At 34.8% G+C, this 24,132-nt stretch overlaps 1 protein-coding gene across 1 annotated transcript in view; it reads right to left on the reverse strand.

Moving 5' to 3' along the window:
* CFAP47 (cilia and flagella associated protein 47) overlaps positions 1-24,132 on the reverse strand; it is a gene marked incomplete at its 5' end in the record, with an annotated part of 258,098 nt that overhangs the window by 142,367 nt on the left and 91,599 nt on the right. The window contains 4 exons of the mRNA XM_031060192.1: positions 3,353-3,549; positions 13,387-13,567; positions 19,792-20,018; positions 20,886-20,988. Of these exons, the coding sequence (XP_030916052.1) occupies positions 3,353-3,549; positions 13,387-13,567; positions 19,792-20,018; positions 20,886-20,988 (708 nt within the window). The remainder of the gene's footprint in view (positions 1-3,352; positions 3,550-13,386; positions 13,568-19,791; positions 20,019-20,885; positions 20,989-24,132) is intronic.

Here is a 24,132-nt window from a genome sequence, read left to right on the forward strand (position 1 = left end):
TAGCAAATTGTCAAGATGGAATTCGTAAGTATCATTATAAACATTTACAAGTGTCTTTATGATGCTGTTTAATGCTTGGTGAAATTCTGTCCCTATGTCATCTTTAAAAAATCTTGGTGCACCCCTTTTAGTTCTGATGTGGTGTCTTGGCATACATTGCCTCATTTGGCCACTGACGATGCTACAGGATCAGTCTTATGAATTGAAAATTCCATCTCTAAAGGAGAATTTACAGTCCTGAGTTCTCAGATTCTGGTCTTTCACGAGACTAAGCTACTTTAAAGAATGCCTATCCTGAGCAATATGAGCCTGAGCCTATGTAAGAAACATGTTTATCTTGCACCCAGATGTATCACAAGACTGCTTGGTTATGGTAAAAAGTGGGATATTTCATAATACATACTTCGAGGCTGACTAAAAGTAGTAAAACTAAAATAATGCTATTCAGCCTCCTACTATTTGAAAGAACCACATGACCAAACATCCAATCTGAAAAAAAAAAAAAATTAACACTCATCTGAAAGATAAAATAAGCTGTCACTCATGAGCTAATTCATGCCTTGTCAAATAGAGTAGAATCATCTCATCTATGAAAAAAAGGAGGTAATCTTTTGACCTATAATGGTCTTCATCTGTGGAAAATTGTACACAAACATCAGAGATAAAGAAGGGATTTCAGGGAATAGAGATGATACTCCAGGCTTTGTTTCTGTCTATGAAAGTCTCAGGAACAAAGAACCTGTGCTCATCAGAGCTAACCCAGAGCTACCCACATCTGCAGTACCATATATATGAGCTTTGATCAATATGTATGATTAATGCTTCAGTGTTATTTGTTAAATTTCCCAGTAGCTGAGCACATATGCCTGCATGGAATGTTGAGGTTTGTGTAGTATCTCAGTTTCACCAAAAACTTGTATCACCATGTCTCCAATTCTGTAATAACAATGACATCATCTCTGGTAGAAAGCACAAAAGAAAAAAGTATGACGTCCTTGTGCCAAGGATAAAATGAAAAGGAAAAAAAGACAGCAAAAGGGTTTTTTTTACTGTCATGCTTTTTATCGCCACAATATCAGGAAAACCTTTATCCTTTTGAAAACCAGCTGGCCAGGTGTAAAATTGGCAGATCATCACTCTCTGCTAATCTAACATTTTAAAACTTGGGATAGAAGAAAAACATCATCAGGATTGGTCTAGATTCTAGAGGAAGGCCATGAAATTTTGGGTGCCTAAGTTGTTTTATCTTCAGCAATTTCTAGTACAATTGGTATCAGATGTTTCATTTATCCACAGTAGTGATAATTACATCAATATGTAACACAAATATTTCTTCTTAATCTCTAACACAAAATCCTGTCATCTGGAGAAATGTAGCTGGCAAATATGGTCACGGTGAAATTCTTCTGTAACAAATTCTTCTAACACAACAGGAATTTGTCTTAAAGTGTCTTCTAAAGAAAGATATTAAGGACAACAATAAACATTAGAAAATGGAAAGAAAATATCTGTAAATTCTATTCCCTTATACTTGTTCATTAATGGCTTTAATTAATTAATCATCTAATTCCTACAGGATCTCTGCTTAATGTAAAATCTCATCCAAAGCCTGTCAAGTGAATTAATTGAAACACAATTAATGCTAAGGGAGTCAGAATCTCCTCACAGGATTGTAGGTGGTACAACCCAAGGAACCTAATAATTGTATTGGACCTATACCTGGAGAGTCTGACAGGCAGAGATGGAAGAGTTACATTCATCTCATGCTTGAGAAAATCATGGAAACTCCAAAAGAAACTAATCACAGATCTCAGATTCTGCTGGGTTCTTATTCTGCTTCTGTCTCAAATTCACTGTGTGGCTTTGAGCTGACCAGCTGATCATTGAATCTGCTCCATTTATAAAGTGTTATACCTAACACACATTATGACTGTTAGTTTGATTGTGTCTGTAAAAAGTGCTTTGAGCACTAAATATTTGGTTCCAGAAACTACTTCTAGCAGATTGAATAACTCCATCTTCAGTTCCACAATGAGCATCTCTTCTTCCACTGAATATTTAACAAAATTTAAATGACAAATACAATACTGCTAATAAAAATATAAAAATATGGGAAATGTTCTGGTAGATTGCAGAAGCTCCAACTAGGAGTGTATACAGAAATGTATCTAACTCCTAAAATAGTAAGTATCTAATAGAAATAAACTAAATAAAATAATAAAGTAATAAAAATAAAATAAAACAAAAGTAAATTAAAATAAAAGTATCTAACTCCTGAAAAATAAATCCATCCGAAGAATAATGCAAATCTATTTAGAAAGTGTCTGTTTAAAAAAGGTAGAAAATCTCTTTACCTTTCTGTGTTATGTATCAGTTGTTTTTAGGCTAATGTAACATTCAAAAAAAACAATGTTTAATAACATGAATTATTAATATCTTAAAACTTATGTGCAAGAAGAGATAGCACTATAATAGGGTTTCCTTTAATTTTCTGTTTTCCTTTCTGATGTACTAGTTCCCTGCATAGTCTCAATATTTGACAGAGCATTCAACATGATCTTTCCCCAGATATTCAGTCTTCTTGTCTGAATCTGCGCCCACTCTTTTGACTACAAAATCTCAGAATAATTTCTCTATAAATTAGCTCACTAGTATTCCTTAGTGGCTCTACAATCAAAAGGACAAAGACCAAACTCTAGTTCAGATCCAGGAAATCTTTTACTGGTTCTATCTCTTAAAGAATCTTTATTCCTTCTCTCACAGCTTAAGTTCCTTCCCCATCATTTTTTGTGGTTTTTTTTTGTTTTGTTTTGTTTTAAAGTTCTCTAAAATTTGACTAATAATTTTCTGAGAGAGATGAGATTGCACCCATCTTCTCTCTCTGATCTTACTTCTCATGTGCCAAGGGTTTCATACACAAAGTAGATATGATAAAACTATACACAATATACTGGCTATGCTTACCAGTTTTTTTAACTGTATTTAATCTAGTTCTTCTATTTTATTCCTCAGCATGTCTCCTTTTTACCTTCAGAAATAGAATATTTATTCCCTAGATTAAATAACTACTTTATTCACTTTCATTGTGATAACATTAGTAAATAACAGACTAAAAATTTTAAGAAGAAAAACATCAAAATTTAGTCCATCAAACTAATTAACTTGAAGTAAATTATTTTTCCCAACAGCTTTTACATTATCTACTACATGGACTTTAAGATATGATCCTCAAGTTAGTATTTACATGCATTTCTGCATTTCAGGACTGTTAATTTTTACAGTATTGATTTGAAATCCACTTTTTTTTTAATCCTGAATCTTAGCTTAGTTAGCAGTAGAGGAGTGAACTTACAATTGGAATTTCCTGAGTCACTGTCTGGTAAGCTGGAATTAGAAATTCAAGCTGTGCATCAGCCTGGTCTGCATTCACCACACACTCAATCTCATAGACACGAATATCATAGGATGACTTCAGAATAATCTGACAGTGGTAGCAACCAGGTTTCTTAGGAGTGAATTTTATAGGAAACTCAACTGCATCACTTCCACCTAAAAAAAAAAAAATCAAAACAAAAAGAAGTGCTGTTGTAAAGATTTTCAGGAACATTGAATTCACAAGCAGAATCTGAAGAGGTTTCCAATAAACTTTAGGAGAATCTTCTCAGCAGTACATGCAAAAATTTCCAAGAAACAGCAGAGTTTTAGGAGTGTTACCATATAAGTTAGTTTCCTAAAAATGATATTTTGAAGCATGCAAACAATATTTTCTATTGATTCTAGTAGTGCACAGAGAGAGGTAATTTAAACTATCTCTTAAATCTAGTAGAAGAATTTAACATGTATATATCTCTGTAAATATTTTAAAAAATATACAAGCTACTACACGTTTGTCAACAGCTGCCATCAGAGATATCAGTGATAGTACAGAATATTTGGCTGAGTATCCCCAACAATTACTGAAATTCTGTTAAATGTAGTAGTTCTCATGACAACTCATTAGACCTTTTTCTAGGTCACATTTTTGATTGAAAGTCTGAGTTTCCAAAATTGACAGGGATTTCCAAGCTGAAACAGATTCACGCAAAATCCCACTTTCCCAACCTGCAGCACACAGGAAAGCTCCCCACTGTAATCTCCAGAGCAAGGAAAAAGGAAAAGAAATGCAAAGCTGCCCATCTCTGCACAGAGCCAGGTCTAACAAGTCTGCTGCAAAGATTTCCTCCTTTGTGCTTGCTTACAGAAAAAATCAGACTCCTACACAGGATTTTAAGTAGCCCTTTAGGACACATTCCAAAGGAGAAAAGAAGGTACATGGGGAGCTCCAGTGATGGACACAAAGAGTTCCCCCAGTCCCAAGTCTCCAGGAAATCTGAAAAACCACATCAAGACTGCAGCTGTAAAAAAAGTATTTTTACATGTAACAAAGACTGATTCTCTTCACTGTTTTCCAAGGTTAGAATCCCATGCCTAAAGCTGGAAAAAGATGTTAAGGAAAGTCAGAGACCAGGTTCTTGAAGAAAGATAATACAGTGTACTGAAAGATCCAATATATTTCTGCATGAGTTTTACTTTGTTGCACTAAATGGAAATTTTAATTACTAACAACTAGGGTTATTTTTGCCTGAGTTGGACCCATATTTAAAGGCACAGTTTCAAACAGAAATGCTTCCTATAGAAAAATTTAAAAAGAAAAACCATAAAAAGTACATTCCAGAATTATAATATTTAGTACGGCATTACTTTAGCAAAAAAAATTGTTTCTTGTGCATTTAGAAAATATATTTTAGAATAAATCAGTTGAATAACCTAAATATTATGTTCAATTACAATGAATCAAAAGGAAAACAAATAAATTTGTTCTATTTATTCAACAGGGTAAGTATCTTCTGCAGTGATACATGGTTCCTGGTTCCTCCAAACCAAAGTAACTACAGAAATCAATTGTCTTCAAATTATAGGTGAAGATTGACTTTTTTCCTTTCACAATCTTTTTAAATACAATAAAATAAACTGGGCTTAAAAATGCCTCAGCTTAGCTCGTGTTGCTCTCTCAGTCTCATAAGACATTCAACGAAGATTAATTTAGGGATATATTCAAAGATTTAATGAACATAATCCATGGGGCCACAACCGGCTTACCCACTAATTTCTGAGAAAAGTGTCAACAGTAAGCCATGGGCAGCATTTATTTGATTCCCATGTAGCAGGAAGCAGAGCCTGCATCCATCAAAAAGAATGAGGCTGCAAGCATTTCTTCAACAGTGAAAAGCCAGGCAGAGCAATACAGAGGTTTGCTACAGCTTCCAGCCTACTCAGGATTTTTATTGTTTCACAGGGAAGCATTCCATGTGAAATAAGCTGACAGTTTTATTTTCCAGATTTATGTCTGACAAATGCCTACAGGAAACATTCACTTGATCATATTGGGTTTTGTTGTGAGACAGTTGTCAAAACAGGGGTATTTGCAAAAACTAAACTTGCAGTGTGCATTTTCACCATGATTTTTTGAGAACTAAATCACAGCACATAGGCACTGGCCATGTCCTCTGGCAACTGCCTGGCCTTTTGTGCCACTTATTTATTGCAAAATACAATCTGATCACCAAAATTAACAAAGTTCATGTCCTCTGGTTCTTAAAAATCTTATAACTCATCATTTAGATCTGCCTGAATTCAAACTAAGTCCTCTAACTGCATTAGCTGACAAACAGTACCTTTCAAAGAAAAGTAATGACAGTTGTTTTGACATTAAAATGCAAGAAAAAACATATTCTGTAAGGTAGTAATAATGGCCCTCAGTAATCACTGTTTAGCCTTATTACATATTGTGGGAGGATGAAATGAGTAAAAATAGAAATGCTACTCTTCCACACCACAACCTGTTGACATAATTTGTGAAGGTAGGAAAGTATGGGTCTTCAGGAGTTCATCAAATAATTGCACATTATATTAGCTTTTGTTCAGCAATGGTGACTCTATCTATTCAGAATTTCAAAGCTAAATTTCTCACTGAACTTATCTCAGTCTCTGACATTATGCATTTGTCACAAACAACTGGTTAAATTAACTTCAACACTGAATTTGCAGGTATGGAGTCCTAGAAGGTTAAATAAGCAACCATAATGAAGAATGCAGACTCTTCTGACTTCTGCTTTTATATATTAGGTCTTCAAATGGGCTCATCTGAATTAGAACATCACTCAACTCAGTAGTCTTGAAAAAGCAACTACTCTTTTATATCCCTTATTGAGTGCTTAAAAATTTTGAAATTTTTTGCTACCACTATGAATGTTTATTTATGATTTCCTTTCATTTTATCATAATCAAACAGATTTGTAGAAGGGTTTCTAAAAAACCTATTAACTGGTTATTTTTCCTTATTCTGTTTAGATAGATTATACCATTATACACCTAAACAAAAAGTTAAATACACTTAATCAGAAAATGAAGATCAACTGGGGAAAAAAGAATGAAAGAAGTTTTCCCTTAATTGATCTAAAAAAAAAATGGAGACTTTTTTTTTCAATGTCTTGTTATGCATACTCAGCAGCTGTGTTTGTGTATCATTCAGGAGCCAGTGAGGAGCTGTGTGGCACTACATAAAGCAGTTGTAGGGGGCTGGTTGTTTAAAGATCATTGAATCTAATATTTATGAAAAGTACTCACAGGCACTCTAGAAACAAGCAGTCACTACTCCAGTGAGCAATGCTGCCAAGTTTACTTAATACAGCTTTAACAACCATGACATGAAGGTGTTTTCTTAAGCCATTTGATGAAGAGCTCCTGCTGAAAGGGACTAGCCAAATTATAAGGAATTACACTGATAAAATAGAGTAATAATTCAAAAACTCTTGATCTAAAAACACAACAAAGAGCTAAGTTTGCTCTAAAACACACACTCAAAATTTACAAAAAAATTTCAAAACTGAGTTTTTGTGACTGGAAGACTAAACAAAATTTCCTACAAACAAGGAAGAGGGCTCAGAACTATTACAAAGACTGCACTGAATGCATAAGGAAATATTACAAGGAGAGAGGATCAAAATCAAGTCTTTTATATCACTTACTGCAAAATGGTAAGTTAATGCACAATTAGTAATGAAGGCTTATAGTGAAAAGATATAATAAGAGCTAGCTAGAGACTTCTATGGTGCAGCTCCTTTCTTTTTGCAATCTAGATTTCTCTGAAGAAAGGTTTTCTTTCTTTAAAAAAAGAGAGAAAATTAAGTCACTAGTAGCTTAACCAGAAGCCACAAAGCAGTCAGAATAATCTGAATAAATTAACTGTAGGAACAATTCTTGAGAAAGTAGAAAATATCTAACAATTCCTGGTAGTTCTGTAGGAAAAGATTTTTCATCATTCACTGGGTAGAAGGGGGGGAAAAAAGAAAAACAAGAGAAGTCTTCTTGGATATTCTTTTTAAGTGTAACAGCAGGGAGCTAACATTGTCAAATCCTGCAGGAAGAGGCAACAGAACTAATATTAGCTTGTGATACTGAATCTAAATTAGATAGCAAGGTGGAACAACGTTTTTTCATTTAAAATTAATTGTAAGCTTTACTTATTTATATGGACAATTTTGATGTGAAATAGTACAACCTAGCCATCAGAAATAGGTTTTAGTTTTGTATTCATGCCTAGGTTTTCCATGTTTATTTTTATAAACATAGGAAAAGCCCTAAACCACATGGAATGACAAAAAGCATTCCCAGTGCATGCTTGCCTTAGAAAAGTTCAAAAATAATGCACATGTAAAATACAGAAATTGCTTATCAGGACACACTGGCTCAGGTGCATATCCATTTGAAAATTAAAATCTACCATTATCTTATCGAACTGCACAAATCCATCATTACTGATGGAATATATTTGTGTATTTATCATGCCATGCTGGGATTTGGTTGTTATTATTAAAAGAAATAAAATAAGGTATTGATATGCTGGTACTGACATGTGCTGCTGCAATGTTTAGAGCAGCAATTGCCATCAACCACTTACATATATTTTCTTTCCTTTAAAAAAGTGTCTAGTCCAGGGGTATTGCTATCAGGTTTTCTGCTAATAGCACATGTTGCAATCTAAAGTCATTTCACGGCAGAAGATTGCAAACAAAAAAAAAGTCTGAAAAAAAGAAAACCAAATTAACAGGAAGCCCTTCTTATAAAGTACTCGGATGGTTCAGTATTGATGAACCGTCACAGGCAGCTCTGTGAGCTGCTCTGTCTCAGGAACTTTTATGCTTCCATTACTCAAAGCAATTGTCAGTGTCATGTTACAATGTGTAAAGGCATAGCCTATTCCAGAAAATTCCAGAATTTCATAATTCTGGGATAAATCCTTATTTAATACCAAAACACGTATTATTGGATGTTTCTCTTAGCATTAGAATTTCACCAACTAATTCTTATATTAAGCCCTAACCTGACAATTGGAGCAAAAGTGTGTATGTTAGGAAAGCTTCCATTTTCTCTTTTTAACGATTGAGTGGTAGAAAGATTTTTGTTTCTCTTGAGTTTGTTCATATTTGATAAACCCCTCATTTACATAATTTTACAGGAATCATAAATGGTTTCATTACAAATCTCTGTCTTAGGTAGAAAGTGCTGTACTTTCTGCATAGAGCACTTAACAGTCTCCACAGTCAGACATATTTTCCTTTTCAAATAATCACAGGAAACCTGAAAGGAACCTCTTTCCCACAGAGATCATGGAGTCATCAAGATATTCAATCCTTCAAGACCTTGAAAATTACTATAGAGCTTGGCTGAACCCTTCCTCATTTGCAACCTTCTGTCTAAAGTTCAGAACAAGAACTGGATGTGCTGTTCCAGTATTGTGTTCTCTCATGGTACAATAACAGCACTTTTCCATACCTGCACTGTATTTTTTTAAGTTATGCATTCAAGGACCCTTGTTTTTCAAAATTTGACAAGAAATCCTTTGATGAAAGAACAATGGAGCTGATGTCAGAAAAACAGAGTGGGAAGTAAGGCTGACCGTAACCGTGAGATAGGTACTCTGCTGCTTTGCAGATTTCTCAAACATTTTGGGAGACATCAAAATGTTTTGCAAGACTGCAAAACAAAGCCCATCCTCCCCTTTCTACCTATGATATTTCATCTTTGATAAGCAACATTATTTAGCATAAAAAACATGTTTTTCAAAGAAACTCAACTGCCTAAGAAGTTGTTCTGCTTAGTTAAAACTTAGTTGAAGCTGATTTTGAGCTGATTATTTGCTGAAAAGACAAATAGCACTGACCTTTCCACTGGTTTTCACGGTTCTGCTTGAAAATCCACAGATATTTCCTTCTTTCCTAACCACAGTGAGTGTTCTGCTGCAGGACAGGACCAGCAAATATTCAGCAGAAAAAACACTTATAAAAGCTATTCAGAAAGAATGTAATAGCTCTGACTTACCAAACATGGTCCTTACCTGCAGGAAGTCCATGCTCATTTACATAGATACAGGTTTGTGAAATAAGGCTGCATGGCAGGAAATCTTAAATAATTATAGAGATTATAAACATATATATGCATTATAAACATATATATGCATTACGAAGTCAGTGACCCTGGCATGTAAAATTACAACTCAAGTTAGAACTCCGAGCCATAAAACCTGTCTGTTCAAAGTTTCTTGTGCTTTCACCTTTAGAAGGAATTTGTTGGTTTGGTGAAGCACGGAGCTGGTTTTGGATGCTACTTCTCTGTTGCTAAAATTTGGAGCCGTTATTTTAATCCCACTTGACATTTTATTCTTTTCATTCTTTCACAGCATCCCTCTAAGAAAAAGGTAACATATTTCCATGTTGCAACATATTTCAATTATGCCTAACACTATTTCTAAATGTTCAATCTACCATTCTTTACTTAGTAAAGCATTGCAGGTTTACTGCCAATTACCTTTCTCCTGAGCTATATATGGGAATCAAATTATTTCCCAGGTTATTTCTGATGAGAGAGGGAAACTGAAGCTCTTAAAGATCCCATTTGAGACAAAGATAAACAACCACCATGGTGTGGTTAAACCATACCAAATGGTTTAGCATGCAGACTCTGTTACAAATATATCATTACATATTTGCTTGCACTAAAATTCATAGCTTATAACTATGTAAGAGCTCCAACTAACTTCTTTCACAAAATCTGTGTCATTCCTCACTCAACAAAGTCTTTGTCTAATCTTCCCAATTAGTGAAATGTAGCTAACATTGTGCAATAACTACTGGTTCCTAAGGACTTCCTTTCTGATGAGTCTCCAATGATGGATTAACATTTGCTAATGGTTTTCAATCTTAGGAAAGTATTATTTTAGATCTACGCAAGTATGCAGTATTAGTTTTGATCAAGATATCACACTTAAAGTAAGGTAAGCATATTGTACTCTTTATCTATTTGATCTGTAAATAGTGCCAAAAATGTAATAAGGTCATTTAACAAGGTCTATTTTACAAGAAAATGTTTTGAGTGGCATTGATTTTTTTACCTTCTAATTCCCTGCTGGCAGAGTTCTTAAAACACTGGTTGCACACTTCCTGCTACTGCAATCTAAGAAATTCTGATCCAAATATTGATTTTAGTCAGCTTGTTTCCACCTTTATCTTCATAAATATAAGCACTGTCATTTCTTCAGAGAACCAGCAACTCCCACCCTAGGAAAGCCACCACCATGGCTAAAATATTCCTGCTTTCTCAGACAATGATGTCAAAATTTTCAGATGAGACCAGTGGTTTAACTAGGACCACCAGCTGGGGACTTCTTTCACAATATTAGATTTTCTAAGAGCCTGTAAATCCTCCTGTGTCTCCTCATTAATTTAATAAATACACTGAATCAGTTGGCACTGTCTTCCTACTGAACACATATTTGTTTTCATGCTATTCAGCTGGTTACATCAGCTTCTCTTTCTGGATGTTCTTTATCTCACCACCTCTCTGAATTCACTACAAAAGCCCCATTTATTTCTGCATCATCTTGACATTTCTACTTCCTCATGCAACTATTAACCATCCTAGAAAGAAAAAATACATATCAAAAAGATTGTGTACACTGCTATATGATCCAATTTGTGATTTTGCATTGATTACTCTCCTCTTTCAAGCATTTCTTTAATATCCTTGGATGAATAAAGAAGCAGCATGAACTAAGAGTAAAATAACTACTTCCTTACTATAATTTATTATAGTATATAATTTATTATAGTATATATTATAGTAATCATCCATTTACTACATTCTTACTATAATGTCATTTATTCACTACATTTTTGTAGTGAATGCAATGCAATTAATATTCTAAATTATCCAGATATATTCATTCACATTTCAACTTTTAAAATAATTTGAGCAGTTGCTAAGGAACAGTGATCTCTCAACTGGTCAGTTAAGAACCTTTGTTGTGAGACCACGATGGAGATCCTGTCAGGACATCAGATCTGTGTGTGCAGAGCTGGCTCTCTTTCCCCAGCTGTTATTCTGCTCTTCTACAGTGTAATACAAAGAATCTCCTAAAACACTCAACAAAGCTATTAACTATTTTTAGTTCACCTCTACAGTAATTATGACACAAACACGTTGTTATTAACTTGACAATGAAAGAGTTTTAAATAGGACTTAAATATCCTGCCACACATGACATGTTCCAACCTCCAGTGTCACATCAATTCTACAACTTCTACTGACTGCTCATCCTGCAGTCCCTCACCAACCCTGCTTCTAATACTGCCATAACTATTGCTGCCATCTTCCTAAAAACACACCCTAATTTTTTAATAGAAGTTAAATTCTATTTCAGTTAGAATATCTGTAATAAAGACTCCTCAGAAAAAAAAATAGAGATTATTTTTATTATTCCAGAATAGAAAAATAACAAACACAAGGCATACACTGAGTGTCAAAACAAAGACCATGAAAGCACAAAGACCATGAAAGCACAACTGATTCCAGTGACACTTGGAAAAGTGAACTGCAAAAATATGCAGGACTCCATTGATTAAGAACTGGTGAAACAAAACTAGATATGGATTGTGTATAATTCAAGTTTCTACAATTTGCATGAAGTTCCCACCTGAGTCTCCTTTCTCCAGACTCCAGCTCTCTCAATGGCTCAGGTTGTTTGTGAGTTTTTTTAAGAAATGCAACCAAGAGTGCTTTATAGGTTTAAATAAAGCATTGTTGAAGATTGCATGCAAGATGTTTTCCATTACCATCTGTATGGCTGATTATCTTGTCAAGTGAGCAGTTTGCCTTATCTCTCTCTTTGAATGACCACATTCACACCCCCCTGGGGAGGGGACCTCTGCTGATAACAGACTATTGAATATCAGTGCATGACTGATAAGAACTGTAACATCCCATTGGGAGATGCTCCGCCCACAGGGAGGAGCCAAGCATTCCTACCCAGATATAATCGGAGATTCTGGACCACCAGCACGGCTTTTCTCCACGGGATCCCCCAGAGAAACAGCAGCTGCCTCTTCCTCCACTGGATCTCCAGAGGAAAGAATACATCCTTCTCTACAGATCCTCCTTGCTCCAACAGAACCACCCCTGACACTGCAGGAGGGCTGCAGCCACATTTCCAATCGGACTGCCACCAACACCCTGCCCAACAAGGTGTCAGGTTGGGTTCTGACTCTGTCAGTGTTGTTCTAGTGGACTGCATTGTTTATTTTATTCTTTTTTTTTTCTTCCCTATTAAAGAACTCTTATTTCCTGCTCCCATATTTTTGCCTGAGAGCCCCTTAATTTAGAATTATAGCAATTCGGAGGGGTGGGGAGGGTTTACATTCTCCATTTCAGGGGAGGCTCCTGCCTTCCTTAGCAGACTCCTGTCCTTCCAAACCAAGACAAGCATTTTTTAAAAATCAACAAGATTTCTGTAAAAAATTTAAGATACTAGAAAAATTGGAGACAACAGACTGACCAAAGATGGCAAGATCACTCTGAAAGACAATGCAGACCTGTTCATTCACCATTAGCTGAAATCTCCCTCTGGCTGACTGAGGAGGGCAAACAAAAAAAGAGATGTAATATGAGTGGCACAATCTGAACACAGAACAGTGCTGGATGAGAAGTAGAAGGGAGAAATGGGAAGGGAACACAAATTTAGGATCTGTCAGATAAACAGACCTAATTATTTTTGTCTTTTAGAGCAAGTCTCCTGTGCTTCTGTGCCTTTGAGAAAACCAGTAAACCAATGGTAAGTGGAAAACACTGGTTTGAGCTAATATTTAGAACCTGGGTAGTGACAAGAAAAGCAAATTTGATCAATAGCAGAAAGGAAAGAAAGATCATTTTCTGGATTTACTCAGGAAAACCATAAGAAAAAAAATTATCTTGGCAAAAGAATACAGTCAAATTCATCACCTTTAAGACTATTACCTGTTTTCTGAGATGTAAGGTATTTTGCTGATGGAGGGTCCAAATTAACTCTGGCTGAAGATAACACTGGAATAGAGAACTTTTTAGGAACTTCAAAGACGTGTTTTATGCTCACTTCTACACTGTACTCCACGTGCTTCAGCTCGGAGGGGTGCTTGCGAGGCCTCAGAAGTGCATGTCTCTGCAAGTGAAGCAATAACGTACACAGCTGAGCAATCACATAACATTTTCAGGTTGAGAAATGCCAAATTTTCTAAATTTTTTAGAATTTAGCTTAATTCTAAAACTGAATTGGGAATTAAGAAACATACATAGCAATTTTGAGTGATCCTTCCAAATAAAAACTGACTTGTAAGGTATTTTTAGACATGATGCATCTGAAACATTTGTTTAAGGATAATGCATTTTGAAATTTATAGTAAAACCATAGCCTACCCAGAAAGAATCTCTGCTAGCCTTCATGCATACACAGGAAAGGCAAGAAAAGGAAAAAAAAACCTAAAAAGAAAACTATTTTTTATCAGTGGTAGAAGGATGTTTCTTCTCCTACTTCATAAAGTTTCTGAGTAATAAGAAGCATGAAAAAGAAAAGTTATTTTGCTTTTTGGTGAGAGATTATTAGCTAACTGATATTTTAATGTTGAAAATGTATTTTAGAAATTAGGACATTTAGAATCAATTCTAGAGACAATCTAGATCCTCCTCTTGGTAAAAAGCATTGCTAGTCAACAGCATGAAACATATTAGTAAAGGATTAGCACAGTATATTAAGGCAAGATCAATACAGGCATGTGAACCTCTTAATGAACTTAATTTGACTCCTGTAGGATAACATTACAAAAAATACTGCAATGATTTCATACACTAATTGCTCAAAATTGACATTTTCAATCCAATAACATACTACAATTGCAATGCTCAAGAGTAAGTGCAAGCTGAACAAATTTTAAACCGAGTAATGTCTTTTTTACAGACAAGGCTTTGAATTAATGACTGCTGTGAATTATCTTGAAGCAAACCTAGGGCAGAGATAAATATGGATAATATTCATGTTTTCCTAAGAAAACTGGTTTATTCTCAAAGTCTTTTGCTGAAAAACACTGCCAGGACTACAGGTATCAAAGTACATATTTCAGTAGGCCAAGGAGTGCAAATCGATTGAGGGAATTCAAAAACTCAATGTAAAAGGATAAACAATTGTTCGTAAAGACAGCCATTAGGTGTAAGATGGTCAAATTACTGTTTAAATCAACGAGACTTGGGTTCTGCATTGGGTTGGTGGTGAGGTTTTTTTTTGTTTGCTTTTTTCCCCCCTGTTTTAATACAAATCTCACATTCCATTGCTGGCTTTAGAAAGCAGATCCACACTCTGACACTGCTTTGTTTTGTTCATTAATCTACCCTTCCATAGTGTTAATACAGTGTTAAACAAAAAGTACATATGGACTTTGGGAACCTGTTAAGATTTAGCTGTTAATATAGGTTTTTTGGCACAATAAATATAGAAACAGATAATAATTCAAAACTCTTTTTCAATGAAGAGAAACTGAACAGATGTATTTGATTTAAAAAATCACATCAAACCAAATTCTTAGGATAGTTCTTGTACTACTGTATTTGCACAACCTTGTGCAAATATAATTTACAGAAGGAACAGGAAAAATTGTTATGTGAGTTGAGAATCTGAGCTCACTATTCACTCATTTCTATCATACAGAACTGGACTCTGATATTACTTCTTCTTAAATGCACACAAAATTAATTAAAAAATCAATAGCTACAAATAATTCAATTGCCATATTAATTGCAAGTTCCACTTCTCTCTGATAAGAATGAAATGCCAGAATACTTTGCAGTGGAAAAAAAAAATTCATTCTAACTTGTAATGGGAGGTTCCCAACCAAAAGAATTACATACATTTACCAGTTTAAATTTGACTTCATCTTCTGCATAATCAAATATAAATTTATACCTACAAATGATTTTCATAACGAGATTATTTTCCAACACTGAAATAAAAATCCAATATGATTACACAGTTTTGTTAAATTTTAATTGACAATATAATTGTAAGATGACCTTTCCTGGAGCACTGAACACATTTGAATTATAATTATCTTGAAGAAATGTCCTATTATTTAAAAACCCACTGAAAGACTTTTTTTTTTAAGATACTTGTTCATGTTATCTCATTTTAAAATATAGGTTAGGAAAAAACCCAGTTGGTTAGTATTATATAATCTATGAACATTTTAAATATTTCCTGGCACCTTGTAAACAAGAAAAGGATGAAAACATTTTTAATGAGAGACCTAGTGGAAAAGAAAATTCTGCAACCATACACAAGACTAAACTTTGCTGCCTCATAGGCTAACATTTCCAAGAGAAAATGTCAACACAATTCAGATGAATGTTGCAACTGCTCCCATTTTTAACATTTTTGTGGGCAGTGAGAGTTAAATAGAATTTAATATTTTTTAACTCTCATGATCAATGCAGATCTAAGGCCTCTCTACTGCAAAAAAAGACAGATTCCAAGCACTTTCACTTCATCAACCTGATGGTTCATGATATTCCAAGCGAGGAAGTCTTATTACCAGCTAGTAGTATCTGCATTCAGTTCCCAGGATTAACTATTTTCTTAGAATAATTTTTTGGAAAATGAATGGAGGGTATATAAAGCATCAGAATTAAACTTGATCTTGAAAGTCTCAAGGAGTTTTTGATTTTCTGAGGTATTTTCTCAGATGTGCCACCTGCACTTTCTATTTGTGAAGAGTGCCAGATTCTGTTACAGGGTTCTGAGGCAGCTCTCTCCTTCCTTGCATATTACTGTTCTTCAAATCCTAATTTAACACCATTTCTTCCTTCCAGAAATTAGCTTCTAAAACTGTTTCTCATGAATAAAGAAATTTATTATCTTGGTCTCTCAGAACCCCTGTGATCAATCGTGTTTGCCACCTCCCTTAATCCCATATCAAAAGATAAGTGATGTAATATAGAAGACATTGGTCTCACTTGTAAATTCAGCAAATTGAAATCTGACCACAGGTCCTTTTCTGAAAAGTTCATCCCCACTCAAATGTATCTAATGCAATTTTTTATTTCCAATGCCTTCTCTGCTCAAGGACACCATGATTCTTCCTCAAAAAAACCCACACCAGTTTTTTAAAAAGCAGATTCTTTACACTGAGCTTACAAATTTCCATAATCACACAGGAGAACACAAAAAATCCTTCTTGATCCTTGGGTGCCTATGAAGAGCACAGACTCTGAAGATCCAAGCTGGACAGGTGGAGGATGAGACTTTGCCATGTCAGCTGAAGAGCAGAAGCCACAGCCCCAAGTGCACAAGGTCTCCATTCATTTCTCCTTGATCAAAACTCAACCTCACCAACACCACTATGGTGTACTAAGCGTCAGCTGAAGAGCAGAAGCCACAGGCCCAAGTGCACAAGGTCTCCATTTTTCCTTGATCAAAACTCAAACTCACCAACACCACTATGGTGTACTAAGATAAAAACACTCCATGTGTACTAAGATAAAAACACTCCATGTTGCTCAGACCCATGGACAGCAGGATATAAAGGAAATGCACAATGCCATAACATCTGGAATATGGCAAATGTGGTGTCCACAATCAGATGAGACATTCAAAAGGAAGCAAAACAGGGCCTAAGTAAATACTTTTACAGCTTAACAATGAGGGCAAACCTGGACCCAGCAGAAAGTTAAAGCTTTAGCTCTGTGATTCTTTTCCAACAGGATTTTTCCTATCATAATGTCTGGTTATACAAGGAGATTATTGGCATCTATGAAGAAAAACTCCTGTATCTAGCAATTGGGTCTAAAACTAGGCAAGTTATTTTGTGTCTCACTTCACTGACTGCAGCATCCTCTCCTTCACAATCCCAAGTAAATGAATTCTCATACTGTTATTTCTTTTTAATTCACTTTCCTCTATTTACTACATTTAGCAACTTCAGTCTAAACATGTTCTTCTCCCACAGTCTCTTATCTTTTTTCCAATACCCTCTTGTTATCTATGCTCAGCTAAACATCCCCCTTTCAGCTTCCTCTTATTCATCATTACTAATTATTCACAAAACAGCCTTTGTTAATTATGCACTATAATGCCAAATCCAACCTTAACAGTGTCTGAGAGCTCCTATATTATCCTATACTATCTTTACTACTACCCAAAATTGTTTTAGGAGGAATTAAAGAAACACTCTGGAGGTAAGAAAGTAACACAATTTTATGGGAAAAAGATTTAAAAATCATTATTTGTTACTAATTCTAATAATTCAAACAATCAAAATAGATCTTTGTTCCTTGTGGCAACAAAGAGTAAAAACATAGTAAAGAAGTACCTAGGACTTTTAGCTGTGTATTGATGAGTCAAATAAAAAATTACACCTCTAGTTACTGACTATGCATATCCAGTTTGACTCCAAAAATGCAGCCTACCTTTAGTACTTTTTTTTATGTGACTTAAGTAAACATTACTAAAATTTACAGTTTAGACAGACTGGAAATCATGCAATTATTTAGTCATTTATTCTTCAACTTGACAGGTAAAAAATAGACCAAGTAGTACTAATGTAAGGGTATTTTCCCTTCTGTCCATCTGTTGTCTAACATGATTCTACCTGTAGGAAGCAAGTAGAGAGGTGGAACAGAAATCCAAAAGAAAACAACAGATTTCCAAAGGTTCTGGATTTATCTCTAACCTACAACATCTGCCCCAAAGGATTTTGTGAGCCTAAATAATTCATTAAACTGTGGGTGCTGTAGATTGGCTTTTTTCTTTTTTTGTCTTTTTTTTTTTTTTTTGTGGGGAAAAGGGGAGAATTTAGACCACCTAAAACCATAATTCAACTCCAATTTTCACTGCAGAACACCAACCCCCCTCAAAAAAGGTTTCTCCAGTTAATGCAACCAGAATTTCTATGTTATCACCTTTAAACAGATAGTTGGCAAAAATTTATTACAAGAAGTTTTTAAGAATATGTTTCATATTTTACTCTGCATAGTGGATATTGAGTTTTTTTTAATGTATAAGCTCTTTTCTATGCCAGTAGCAGAACTCCTCCCCTGTATTTTTCATAAGCAAGTATAAGACTTTGTGTACATGAAAAAAATACTTCTTTCTGCACATTAGTTTCATTTCTCACATGATAATTCATTCAGTGCCAGTATCCACCATTATAAGGTAATTAAGCTAATTATCCTCCAGTCTTCCACAATACATGTGGTTTTAGAACTCATATTGCATTTTAGCATAACTAGTGGTGCAAAAAGTGTTCCTATCATGTTCAGTCTTGATCCCATCCGCAACTTCAGAGCAGTTAGATTTTTATCAAGTATTTGCTAAGTTGTTGTGATATTAAGGGACTTGAATTATGAAAACTCAATAAAATGTTGCCAGAACAGTGGATTAGCCATAATCCCAAAGGAGACTACTTGAGTCTAGATGACATGATTACAATTGTTGTCCCACTCCAAACACACAAGAGATTAAAGTTATAATGTAATTTTCCATAATTTTGTTTGCTTTCTATTACTTTTCAAACAAAAGGTATACATTTGGGAACATCAAATCACAAGGGAAAATTCTTTTCCTCTTACTTGGGGAACTGTCTAACTGGAAAGCTGGAATAACATCGCTGCCCATCAATTGGTCTGAGGCCAGGCACCATCAGGGCACAAGGGAAATTAAAATCCAGAGAGAGCCTGACATCCTCAGAAGGCTATACCAGAATTCTTCATGAGGAAAAGCCTTGTTTATTTGGCAATATTACTATTACAAATTTATTCACAACTAATAACTGATTGTTTAATGGACTGCCTTGGGAGAACTTCTTGTTTCTAGTTGTTGAAATCTTAGGAAAATATGTATAGGTTGGAATGATGCATAAGAGGGGAGCTATATCTTGTTAGAAAAACTTGTGGCTTTTCGAAACTATTTTCCATTGATTGTAAGACAAAGAGAAGTCTTCATTTATTCTCGAGGTTTATCGGTTTGGGAAAAAAAATCCATTTCTTACAAAAATATGCATAATGAAGGTTACTAACACAGATACCTTTTACATGGAATATGAAAGCTTTTTTAATCAACAGGTATTTTTCAGAAGTAAAGTAAATTGTTAATACTTTTCTCAACTGCAGTCAAGTTTTCTTAAAGAAAGGACATCATAATAGCATGGGGTGACAAAGTAGCTTCAGAATGAACATGTAAAACATTGCAGTGTCTGAGGGGGAATTGGGATCAGTAACTGTCAGATTACAGATGTGTGAAAAAAATATAACTTCACACTATTACCTGAAACATAAAAACAATTCAGTCCTACAAATCAAGGACAGCTAAATTTAATTGCAGCACCAGATCATTTTGCTTCTCACCTCTACTCCGGACAGCCCCAACAACGCCGTTGCAACTCGAACACTGCTGCTCTGCAGAGTCCCAGTCATCAATCTCCTCTCATACTCAACAGCTGACATCTGCTGCTGTGCAGCCAGAGCCAGGGCCCTCTCTCTTGGCTCATTGATCAATGGAATCTTCAGAGTCTCCTCCAGAGTCTGACCAAGTCCACATTTCAAATATAAAACTGGGTGTACTGTGCATTCATCTGTTAAAAAATCCCAAAGAAATGAAAGAGCAAAACAAAACCACACACCACATTTATCAGCTGGTGGAACTGCAGAGAGTATTAAAAATTTCTAATCTCCAAAGTTTAGTTCCATGCTATTAACCTAGTACATGCAATTTATTACCTGTAATACTTTATTTTTCAACATAATAGGGAAGTAAAAATTAGCAGACTGAAATGCAGTCCAAAATTTAGCTAACAGGGCTAAGAAATAGCTAATAACTTAGCTAATAAAAAAATCCCAGGCTTTAGTGTTGCTACCCTTATGACAGTATTAAAAGTTCACCAAAGTCTTTCTGCTGCCTACACAACACAGCCACGCTTTCACCCCTCTAAAAGGAAGACCAGAAATTATTTCAAGTAGCAGTTGTCAATTGTTTCAAGTTTCAAGCCCTACACTGCTTCTGAAATAGGACTGACAGGAGTTTATCCCTCACTATTTAAAGACAAAAGCACTGGAATATCACATCATTGCACACAAAACTCGTGTTCTAAAGCTAGAAAAATTCTAGATAAACATGACTAGTCCTGGTTCATATGGCTAGCAACCTATATTTAGAATAAAATAAGAAAAATTATGAAAAAGTATTTATGTAGACTGTGTTAAAAGCAATACAAGATGAAGATCACCAACAACCAGCTGATGCTCTGAAGAGAATGAACTGGAAAACATTACAAGAAATATCGCATATTCATTATAAGGTATTTTTTACACTTCATTATAAATAACTGCTTTTTTTTTACCACATGTATTTAATAATTTTAAGAAAAATCCATAGAAATAAAAGAAGATTTAAAAAAAAATTATTTGCTGTATTTTACTCTTCTCCCTTCTATTCCCTGTACCTTCTGAGGTAGCACGCAAAACATTTGGACTATCCAAGGTAGGCAATTCTGAAGTCAGAGGTAAATCCCCTGATCCCTCAATCAGGTATACAAATTCTCCAATCTGAAACACAAGGACACACATCCACACACTTCAGAGTGCAACTCATGCAGAACAGAAGGCAAAGCATTACAACTAACAGCAAAGATATCCTAGTAACATCTAAGATCTCACCAGAGCAATAATTTACATATTCAGGAGAACTGAATATGTAAATGTAACAGTTCATATGTAAATTTGAACTGTTTTTTAAACTATGCCTAAATATAAGAAAATTACTATTTCAAGTCACACTGTGATAACAAAGTAACTTTAATTGATAATATTAAATCTGAAAAGTCAAAAAATTTCAAAAAGCAGAATCCTTTCTAACTCCTCATATAATTTAACTGAATAAGGGTACCCTGACCCATAAATACAGCAAGAAAATGAATTCTAACTATCTACTACAGTTACATATAACTAAAAATGCTCATGAGCAACCTTCATTGCTCTTCACCATTTGGATTTTTTTAATAAAAATGTTTACAATAGTTTTGAGCCAGAAACATTTCTCTAAAAAGAAAAAAAAATTAAAGTCAAGGCAGGTTAGCGTCATGTGCAAATTCTCCTTTAAAAAATAAAGTTAGTAAATCTTAATTATTTCATTAAAAAATGGAAAATTTACAGAGCTTGAAAGTAAATATAAACATGACCTAGAACAAAGACATTCATTTTTCAGAGAGGAAAGGATAACTTAACTAGCCAAGAAATAACAGTTTGAATTATAGATGGGATGAAAAAAATAAGGCATAAATGAAAGACAGAAAAGTATTTTTGAAGAAAAGAAAACTCACTGAAAGTACTCCAAATTAAAGTCCACAACCAGATTGGCCAAAACTAAAAAGATTTCTAAGCTAGGTACCACACGCCTATCTGAACTAGGCAGAAGATTTAACATATATACTGCATATATTGCTTTGATAATTTCTTTGTGTTTACCACAATTTTTTTTTTCAGACAATTTTAGCTTCTCCTGATTGCAAGATGAAGAATTAAATGCCTCTGCAACAACTGATACAGTTTGCACATTCAGTCACTCTTTATTTCCATAAAACATATTCTGTAAACTCTGCCCTAAAAATACGTATTCTGTCTTTTATTCTTCATTCCAGATATGAAGGAAATAATTTATTTCTATAATTTAGTGCATCTACCAACCAGCACAATGTTTTCCTTTTAATACTGCTCAACAGCATAAGAAAACTCTGCTTTTTCCTTTGCCTTCATTTGTAGTTTCATCAGATATTTATGTTAAGGCTGAAAACACTGCAATTATATTTCTGACCCAGCAGAAGGAAAGCTATTCAACTTTGATGGTATTTTCTCCCCTTCTTGATTCAAGAGCTCACACAAATCTTCCTTGAGAAGGATTAAACAAACCTCCAGCAAAATTGGATTCTCACACACAAACAGCCACTCCTGGGAACCAATTTAAACAGGAATTATTCCTGTTTGACACAGTGATTTGGCTCCATAAGGGCCCTTAACAAGCTCACAGCACACACAACTGATTTTAGGAAGGTGCTGGTGGCTGGGATGCCATTCTGCTGCTTTTCCTGTCCTTGCTGAAATCAATATGCTTATAGCAAGAAACAAAATTCCCCAATTTTCTCTTTGCTTTGAAGAATTCTGGGGTTTTGATCTCCACAGAATGCAAATCCTATTTTCTTTCCACTGAGCTTTTTTCCTGATGCTTTGGACCAGAATGGGTATTTCACTGAACTTGGAGAGTTTAGCTTGTACGTCCATGGTTCTAATGATTTATATTTCCATTTTTCATCAGCTGCAAACAGGACAGCATCAGCGTTGAGCAGGGTTTACTGTTAATGAAAACAGCTAATGAAAGAGCTGTTGAAATTTCTATCCAATCCCATTGCTATCTGATGTTTCAAAAGAATGTAGGGCTACTAGGAGTTTGTAGTTGCCTGTGCAAGCCAGTAAGAGAAACAGATAGCAAAGTGTTCTTTCAATAAACAATTTACTTCTATACTAGACACTTAGCTGTAAAAGCCTGGACTAACACTCTTAAACTATGATTTAATAAATTATTATCATCAAAAATTCCACACTGTTCACATTTAAATTACCTCCTGGAAACAAAGATATATTTTTTAAGAGCAACAGGGCTATGTTTAACAATATTTAATATCAACTATGAAAAGATCTAGGCTAAAAAACTGAAAAATTTCTGTTTCAATTTTTATTAAAGAACAATGAAATCCTGAAATAAATTCTTGAGAAATGTGCTAAATGGCTTGTGCTGCCATTTCAAACCTTAGGAAAGTTAACATAAATATATTATTGCAAAATAAGGAACATCCTTGAGTCCAGAAGCCTTGAATCAGTGTATCCTCTTGCTGTTATTACAGATATATAGCTGCTGCAGTGATGGATAGGATTCCCAGTCAGATTCAAGTATAGTGATTTAAATCTCAATACTTCATTGATTGTAATGAAGGACCTACTCTGATACCTGTTTTGGTCTATTTGTCAAAAAGGATAGGAAAGGTAGGCAGGAAAAAATCACAGCAATGTTAAATTAAATTATTTATTAGATTTTATATATAGCACAAGTCCATATTTGAATGATATGACTCCTCATTGTGTAAAGTCATTTGATCAGCATACAACATGCTGGCTGCACTATGTCAGTTAGATAATGGTACGACTGAAATATTGCAGCCATATACAAAATAATTAAGAAAGCCAAATTTTTCCTGTGCCATTACTATACAGCCCTAAAATCATGCTAGCTATCTTGCAGTTTCATCTTTCCCAAGGAGATTTAATACAATTCCTCAGAAATGATGCAATTAAGTAGATGGAGCTAATTTTTCTAACCTGAGGTTCTGCATATCAAAAAATTTGCATTTTGAGGAGCCTTTAAATGCATCACACCTACTCAGCTAGGCTGGAAGGACCAGGTGATCCAGAAAGTTACCACACAGGATTTAACAGCAGCTTCTCTGAGGCATTAATGCTTCCTGCTGTGAAAAGGTCAACTAAACCTTTGTTAAGAACAGTGACTAGTAGCTAGGTGTCTAAATTTACTTTTACATCACCTCTGGAGGCAACACTGGGGCTGTCAGAAATGTACTTTTCCCTTTCCACCTGAAATATGACCATCCTACAGCTCTGCCCTCATCTCTTAGATTAACACTCTTT

The sequence above is a fragment of the Geospiza fortis genome, unplaced genomic scaffold, assembly GCF_000277835.1.
Source record: "Geospiza fortis unplaced genomic scaffold, GeoFor_1.0 scaffold20, whole genome shotgun sequence".
Taxonomy (NCBI): Eukaryota; Metazoa; Chordata; class Aves; order Passeriformes; family Thraupidae; genus Geospiza; species Geospiza fortis.